This window comes from Pterocles gutturalis, unplaced genomic scaffold (genome assembly GCF_000699245.1).
Source record: "Pterocles gutturalis isolate BGI_N339 unplaced genomic scaffold, ASM69924v1 scaffold765, whole genome shotgun sequence".
In the NCBI taxonomy this organism is placed as follows: domain Eukaryota; kingdom Metazoa; phylum Chordata; class Aves; order Pterocliformes; family Pteroclidae; genus Pterocles; species Pterocles gutturalis.
Window position 1 is genome coordinate 23,766 of NW_010143007.1, and position 8,677 is coordinate 32,442.

Below are 8,677 nucleotides of genomic sequence, written 5' to 3' on the forward strand. Positions count from 1 at the left end.
GGGTGCAGCATCGCCTCCCCTTCCTGCGCTCGCCTCGCGCAGCCCTGCCACTTCCTCTTGCAAAATTTCTAACCCCGCTGCACGCTGGGGTCGAGGTGCTGGCTTTGGCCCTGGGATACTGCCCGGTCCCTGGGTACCCCCCAGCATCTCCTTTGCTACCCAAAATATATCGCCATCGTGGGCTGGCTTCTTGCCCCTTCCCTGTTAGCACATCCTTGAGAGCTGCATGGCATCTGCTGTCTTGGGGATCAAACCCAGGCTGGACCGAGCCCGACCACGCTGCCAGAAGGTGGTGGGGAATTTGGGAGGCTGGTGAGGACCCTCCTCAGGGGTGCTGGGAGCCCCCGGTCACCCCCATACAGGAAGCAGCAGGTGCCTCTCTGCTCCACGGCTAATTTTAGAGCAGCAGGAGCAATTGCAGCAGCGCTGGCACCCGGCTGAGGCAGCTTTGATTGCAGCCCAGGAAAACGCCATTCAGCTCCTCGGTCCTGTCTGCAAGCAGCACTCGCTCTGGACCGGTTAAAATGCTGTGCTGGCCTTGGAAAGAACCTCAGAGTGATGGCATCACCCCTGCTCCCCCCTCCTCCACAGCCCCGCAGGGACCCAGCCCGGCACAGCCCCATCCCCGGACTCTGCAGGGGGGTCCCGTGCTGGATCCATGGGGATGCGGCACATCCCAGCATGGGCTCTCCCCACCCACCTGGAAACCAGCATGTGTTCAGGAGCAGGTGGAGGGGACTAAAGAAAAGCCTGAGACGCAGTGTTAGAAAGGACTCCGCTTCGGGAATGCAGTATTAATGCACACGCTAACCATCCTCCACCATATTTCAGCAAAGAAAGAGGGAACGAGGCCTGAGAGTATCGTGCCACTGGATAAATCCATCCTATGCCCACACTTCAAATGCTTCACACAAGCCCCAGCCAGCCCATCCAAGAGAGAATAAAGGATGCTGGAGGTACCGCAAAGGGCAGGGCAGAACAGAGGTACGGGATGGGGACGCCAGCCTAGGAAAGGGAAGACTAGAATGAACAGAGATGTGATGGAGAGCTACAACATCACGGGAGGTGCTCACATGAAGAGTGCAGCAAGTTGAATCCCAAAAGGAGGAGTACTTTGCCAGGATGTGCACAGTCAGATTTGCAGAACTCATCTCCAGGTGCTCTGGCGGTGGATGCTCATCTGCAGCAGGACCATCAGCAAACCACCCCAGTAACACGGGGCCACCGCTCGCTTCTCCAGCTCCCAGGGCTCCTTCAAAAGGGCTCCAAGATCTTCACACAAACTACCATCCACACACCAAAACCCCTTCCCCTCTTGATAGGCTGCAGATGGTGTTTTGTACCCTCCCATCTGTATCTGCTGGCTGAAGGACTTAAATTGCCGCAAGCCCTGGAGAGCTCCGTCCCCCCCAGCCAGCAGCATCCCGTGAATACAAAACGGGACGGCAGCGTACAGACCAGCGGGAGGACGCAGCATCTGCATCTCAAAGAGGAAGGCAAGGATCCAAATGGCATATTTACAAAGCAACTTGCAAGTGCAAATAAATAAGCTATCCTCTTAGCAGCACGCGTGCTTCTGCAGCGGCACAAGCCTCCTCGGCTTCGCAGGGCTATATTTAGACGGGAAAGAGGCTTAAATCGAGCATGTGCAACACAACCAGCGGGAGGACGCAACATCTGCATCTCAAAGAGGAAGGCAAGGATCCAAATGGCATATTTACAAAGCAACTTGCAAGTGCAAATAAATAAGCTATCCTCTTAGCAGCACGCGTGCTTCTGCAGCGGCACAAGCCTCCTCGGCTTCGCAGGGCTATATTTAGACGGGAAAGAGGCTTAAATCGAGCATGTGCAACACAAGCAAAAAGCCAGCATTGGGCCAATGAATGGCACAGGTGTCAAGGCTTCACTGGAGCCTCTGCCCTGAGCATTTTTCAGTGCAAACAGGGTGCAGGCAGCTTTGCAGTGCCCCATGCAACACTGGATGCACTCCCACCACATCGCTCCATTGGCTTCTCCCAGGAACCTTTGCTTCTCCATTGCACTCCACCTGCTTGGGACATCAGCTCCACAAAAACCCAACCAAACAAAACCAATAACCAAGTAATTTCAAAGTATTTTTGTTCAGCAGCAGCTCCAGTTAAGGGTCACCTGCACAACGGCCCCAAGAGACTGGCACCAGCTCCCAGGTGGGAAGGGCACAACCGGCTCTGCCGAAACCAGGGGCCAAACTGGTGCTGCCGAGACCAGGCGAGGCTGTGTCAGGTTTGGCAGAGCCCGGATTTCACCCAGGGAGGCTAATCTGGGACCCAGCTGTAATGCACTCTTAAGTACTTTGCTGGATCAAAGCCCAAATTATAAATGCCTGGTGCTACACGGTAACAGTACTTAACTACGTGATACTAAAGTAGCTATTTCTCTGATGCTTCTCCTGTGCTTACATTTGATAATACTATTTAATGACTTCCAACTATGCCAGCTATTAATTTTTCTTGTCTTTTCATTGAGCAATCTCCCTTTTTTTTTTTTTCCCCCCACTGCACCCAGGCACCCTATTAGTCTCTTTCTGGAATACTGACACTTTTCCCTTCATCCTCCTCCTTTCAAGCAGCAAAACCCGCCTGGCCAACACAAACACCCCAGGAACCTGGCTGTGTGCTCAGCGTTATGGGCTCCGATCGAGTAAACTTGAGGATGATTTTCCCCTGATTACCCCTTACCCACAGATGAGAAGGGAGCTTTATTGCCGTGATTGACCCTCGTTTGCCCTCACACCAGCCCAGACACCTCCTGGCCCCCCCCCAGCCTTTCACAGCACAGGTAACGAGACCCCAGACAGCGCTTTGCTGTGCAGGGGGGTCAGAGGGGTGATCCCTGGCCAGGACCTGGGGATGGGTTTATGGATTTCTGTTTGCTGCTGTAACTGCAGGGACTTCATTTCCTTGGCAGAAAACCGCCCCCCCACCCTGGGATCACACCAGAGCCGTGTCAGAGTGAGGAATGGCCGCGAGGCGCAGGCTCCCTGTTTATTATTGGGACCATCAATAATCCCGGGCTGCTGCTCTCACCCTGGAGAGGAAACCAGCTTTTCTAATGCTTCTGAAAATCAACCTTTGCCCATGCTGCAGGGGGGGGGAGCCCAATGACAGAGATGTAAACACACCCCAGTCTGCCTTCACACCCTCAAACACCTGGAGGCTCAGCAGAGAATCCATTCAGGGTCCCTTTGTAACGCAGAACTGATCAGATAAATCCCATCTATCCTCAGGTTCCCTCCTGACCATTCCCTTCTGAGCAGCCAGCGAGGTCGAGCTCTGCACACCCAGCACAGCAAAGCACAAACAACCAAACCCCCCACCAGCTCCTCAACAGAAACCCCACATCGTCCTAACGCACGCTTCCACCCCCAGTTCTGCACCAGGGCATCAGGGTCCTTCGCAAAGGGGAATAGAAATGTGTGGTTAGAATGAAGGAGACAACACAGTCTTAAAAAAGCATTTAGAGATGGAAAAGGCTCTGTGCAAGTCAGATCCACTGCAGGCTGGTTTCTAAGCAATGTTTTAAGCTTCCAGCATTAAGTATCTTGCATCTCGACTTGTGCAGCATCATCCAATCTCACTGCGCCCTGCAGCCTGCCCCAGCAGACACCGACACCACCTTGCATGCAATGCCAGCATCCCAGGCACCACAGGACCCTTGGGGGAATTAAACAAACACTAAACCTTCCAGAGTGGCCCTGGGGATTACTGCACATCCCTAATACAGACTGAAGAGCCTCAATCCCCTGGGACCTACTGAAACCCTTAAACCAAAGCTATTCAGCCGGAGCTCCCTGCAAATGTGGTGCTTGCACTCTGCCAAGACGCAGGAGAAACGCACCTTTGCTGCTCCTCTCCAAGCACTCCGCACCCAGGGGAACACAGTTTAATGCTGATATTGACCCTCCCTGGGGCTGATGTCCCCAGAGGGCACCGCTCTCCTCCCACATGCATTTACAGCGAGGGGATGCCCACGCACACAGCCTCCGGCAGGATGTACAGCCAAGATGTACACCGCATATAGGCAACTCAGCAGCAGGCGCTGGCTGGGGGCACGGGACCGATGGGCTGACCCCTCTGACAAGACCTCCCCCACGTAAGACCCTTCAGGAGCAAGAACTCTGACTCCCCCACGTAAGACCCTTTGGGAGCAAGAACTCTGATCTCTGAAGGAGATGTGATGGGTCCCCAGGAGGCTGTCACCCCCCCACAGTCCCCTCCCCGGTGTACCTGGCTGCAGGGCGGCAGGAGGGTGCTCTCGGGTGAGAGCTGGCTCTGGCCCGGCCGGCGGCAGTCCAGCTGGATGAGGCTGCGGCACTCCTGGTGGCACGTGTATCTGCAGTCTGCACGGGGAGAAAGGAGAAAGTCAGGCACCCGAGACCCCCAGCCTGCTGTCGGGGAGCAGCGGGGGGACCCCGGGAAGGGACCAGACTCCTGCTGGAGGGCAGAGCGATGCTCGTGGTCACCGGCATGGCAAGAGCCCCCAGCCAGGTGCATGTCCCCACCCTGGCACATGTCCCCACCCCACCACAGTCCTGCAGATGGGGAGAGGTAGCAGAATACCTCATCCAGAGCAAAAATTGCTCCCATATCCTCTCCCAGGGAAACCTGGGTTTCTTGCTGCAGTGCTGCAGCATCCTGCCTTGCATCCTGCTGCTCTCCCCGATCTGCCGACATGCTCACAGACAAAGTAAAGAATATGCTCAAGCCCCCCCAAACCACAGGTACCCCACTCCCCAGCTATGCTCCTTGCAGATGTCACCAGCACCGCGCCTGCAGCAAAACCCTGGCCACTTCACGAGGAAAGGATGCTTCACCTTCCAACATCAGGAGGGAAAAAGCATCTTTGTATTAGACAGAACTCACACTATTTAAGGTCTCTAAATATGGGGCCAGTTACAGCGACCGAGGCATGGATCTACCACCAGGCTGCCAAAAAGCCACCCCTGGAGAAGGCACAGACACGTCCTGGGCCCCAGCAGAGCTGTGAGGTCCCATCCCCGGCACACACGCTGCGCAGGGGCAGTAAGGCATGGACCCAGCAGCATTCACCCCGAGTGTTTTCTTTGGACGCTGACCCATCCCGTAAGACATTAACTAGTTCCAGGTAGGAATTGCACAGATGACTCTGCAGAGCCTGGTTTAACCTCTTTAGGCACAGGGTCCTGCTCACCCACGGCTGCCGAGGGGCAGGGTTTGGCACAGCCAGCTCCAGACACAACCATCATCATGTATTTGCAGCTATCGCTCCCCCAGCCCCTTCCCTCAAAGCCCAGACCTCTCCATACCCTCCTGTGCCACTAACAACCTCCTTCCACTTTAATCGTCCTTCTGATCCTTTTAATTTTTAACCATCATACAAACAGCGTTAATTTACTTTTTACACTACACAAAATTCCAGAGCAGTCACTGACCTGAAAAAAAAAAAAAAAAATCCTAAAACCAAGGCAAGAGAGTTCCCTGCATAGGAGACAGGACAGCGCCTGTCCCTGCACCAGCCCTGCCATCAGCTGCAAGCCAGCAAGCTTCTATTTTAAATAGTCTTCTTTTTTTTTCCCCCCTTTTTTATTTAGCATTTGGGTCATTGGTTTTGAATATCTCAGGCTTGCAGGAAAGCAAAGGAATATCCCGTGTTTGCTCTGGAAGCAGTGATTTCTGCTCAGCTCTGCTGAATGCTCGCACACGGGAATGCCCAAAAATGAATGAGGGGAGCTGAACCACTGCTGGGAACTGCTGCCTGAGGGAGGAAAACATCCATCTCCAGGGGAAATGGGGAAATCATTTATCATTTCACATTCGTCTGGCATGAGCTGTCCGTCATTCTCCTATTCCGAGTCAGTTGTCTCAAGTAAGCCTGGGGGAAAGCAGGGAGACTTGCTTTTTTTTTTTTTTTCAATTAGAGATTAGCTGCACAGTTACATGGTAATTTAATGCATGACCTTTCCAGCAACTGCAGCAGCCTTTTAATAGGGGACATTTGCCAAGTCTTTGCTGGAGGTGCCAATCTGAGGATGCTCCAGCTGCGGGATCACCTGAGCATCTGGCACCAGCACAGAGTCCCTCCTGCCTATTCAGTTTGGGATTTTCAGATCCGGGCAGCTGCCTCCTGCTCCCTGGACCACAGCTCGAGCATCCCGGACAAAGGAGGCATGTAGCGAGAGGTCTGAAATACGCAATACAGACCACAGAAATTACAGGTCCCAATCACCCCCCCGGATCAGGCCCATTATGGCCAGGCATTTCGTTACGGGATTAAAGAATGACACCTCCTTAGTCACCGCCACCTATTAACAGACCTAATCACCCGGTATCCGGCAGGGAACACTAATTTTAGAAACCCAGCACAGCTTTAGGAAGCAGCCACGTGACAGGCTTGCCAAGAGGAGCAGGATGCCTCCACTTAGGCTTTGAGATTATTTCCACTCAAGTCAAACAAAGCAACACTTGCAAATGTAGTTGCTTTTAAAAAAAAAAAAAAAAAAGTCACATCACGATTCTGTGAAAAACTCTGCTGGCTGAAAGGAATTTCCTTTTCTCCTACAGATAAAGTTTGTCAAGGGGATAAAGCTGGACAGTGTAAAGCAGTCCAATACAGGTGCCCCCCCAGACACCTAAATATAGGGCTGCAGTCATCCTGCCCACCCCCATCCTCCCACCTCCCAAATACTGCAGATGCTATGGGGCATCCTTCGACCCACGTGCAAGCTCCAGATCCTCAGGCTAGAGCGGCAAAAGGAGAAGGTGTAGGGCTGTGGCAGAGCAGTCAGATCCTGGCCCAGCAATGACAGAGGCTCCAAGGACCTGACCCCAGCCGGGCTCTCACCTGAAGAAAACCCTCCTGCAACCCCAAAGGGACACCACATGGGAGACTCAATAAGATTACCCCCCCCCCCCCCCAACGGCTCCCAGCACCTCCCCTGTGATGCTCTTAAACTTTTCTAGCTGAAGTTTGTGGTTCCTGCAGCAGTGCTGGGCAACTGCTCTGCCCCGATGCCAGCTGCCCCCCGCACACATGGGACCACAGAGGAGGGCTGTCAAGAGGGCACGCTTCAAACAAGCTGCAAACCCCCTTGTGTGATGTTAAAATAAATTATGAAATTGCAGGAATTATTGTAAAGCTCAAATTCCTGGTTTTTTTAAGGATCCTGCCATTCATTTAAGAAAAAAAAAATTAAAAAGAGGCAAATCAGGAATGCTCCCAACACCAGCAAAGTTAAGGACAACCTCTGAAGTGCGACCCAGCTGCCATGGGAAGGCTCAGAGCCAGCCAAGAAAGAAAAATAAAACACCATGAGTTTGGAAAGTGGTGTGAGGCTCCACAGGTGTCTGTGCGCTGGAAGCGGTCGATGTTGGTTTCTTCCATTTGCCTTTGAACTCCAAAACCCTCCAGCCAGCTCACACGCGCCTTCAAACGCGGGCTACGCAGGAGGTTTGGTTTTGCAAACCATGCTGCTTACGAGCGAGGGCTCCATGCCGCTGCCTGACGTCACTCGGGGTGACCTCGGGGGTGGCAGCAGGATGTGGCCCCATGGCATCACCGGAGCTGGCGTCTCCTGCTGCCGGGAGGGGACGGGGCAGGACCCACGGCATCGCCACCAGCATGCACAAGGCAAACGCAGGAATCACAGAATGATTTGGGTTGGAAGGGACCCTAAAGATCATCGAGTTCCAACCCCCAAAGGTCGGAAAGGGTCTCGGTTCTCCTGCGAAGCACTTTCTGACACCCCCACGGCAAGGATCCAGCCCCGTCTCTGCCTCAAACCTGCAGCTCCGACACTGGACGTCAGTTTTAAGTCTAAAACAGGTGGTTTGGGTTTAGTTTGTTTGCAGACACAGGTGAAACCTGGTTTTCTGTTTGTTCAGAGCAGACAGGACCCCCTGGTGACAACCACCCCCCGAGAGGTCCCCCTGGCAGGTCTGCAGCTCAAACCCAGCTGCCGGCAGGTGCTCCTGAGCCATTATTTCCTAAAAGGCAAATTTGAATTTCAAGTGGCAAGTGGGGCAGCACCAACACCCGGAGCTTGCAGCACTCCAGCAAGAGCAGGGCTGCAGAAGGAGCTGGAGCAGAAGCTGAAGCAGCTCGGTGTGCTGGAGAGCGTGCCAGCCCTGTGCCAGCCGGGCAGGATCCCACGCAGCTGGGCATCGCCAGCCGAGCATCACCAGCCGTGCTCTGCAGCGCACAGGGATCCCCCAACAAAAAATCAGCAGCAGAACACCCACGTGCAGCAGCCGCCAGCAAACACATCCCAACGCACCGATTCACGCCACCACCTACCTCTCAGCAGCAAGACCTCCCTGCTCGGCCTCCGCAGCAGCCGGAGTCCCTCAGACCAAGTCTTGGACTTGGGGAAATGCCGGAATATTTTGCGAATTCTCTTTGTTACGAGCCCAAAACAAGTGGCTGCCCGTGCTTTCCTGTCTGTCATCCTGGCGAGAGGAGATGAGGAGCTCCCTGGGCACGTGGAGCCCGATGGGCAGCTCAGCGCCGAACGCTGCCGAGGTACAACACGCATCGGCGTGAGTTACGGCTGCCTTCCCGAGAGGCCTTTCCTCCCACGGAGATAAGACATTGACATTGTCCATTTACAACCTGCTGCTGTTTGACGGAGGTTGTGGGTTTTTTTTTTTGTGTGGGGTTTTTT

The 8,677-nt window shown here is 54.1% G+C and overlaps 1 protein-coding gene across 1 annotated transcript in view; it reads right to left on the reverse strand.

The window, feature by feature from the left end:
• RASSF5 (Ras association (RalGDS/AF-6) domain family member 5) overlaps window positions 1-8,461 on the reverse strand; it is a 17,594-nt gene extending 9,133 nt beyond the window's left edge. The window contains exons 1-2 of the mRNA XM_010084545.1: window positions 8,311-8,461; window positions 4,266-4,378 (exon numbers count right to left, since the gene is read on the reverse strand). Coding sequence (XP_010082847.1) covers window positions 4,266-4,378; window positions 8,311-8,461 — 264 coding nt within the window. The remainder of the gene's footprint in view (window positions 1-4,265; window positions 4,379-8,310) is intronic.
• Window positions 8,462-8,677: the final 216 nt, after the last annotated feature.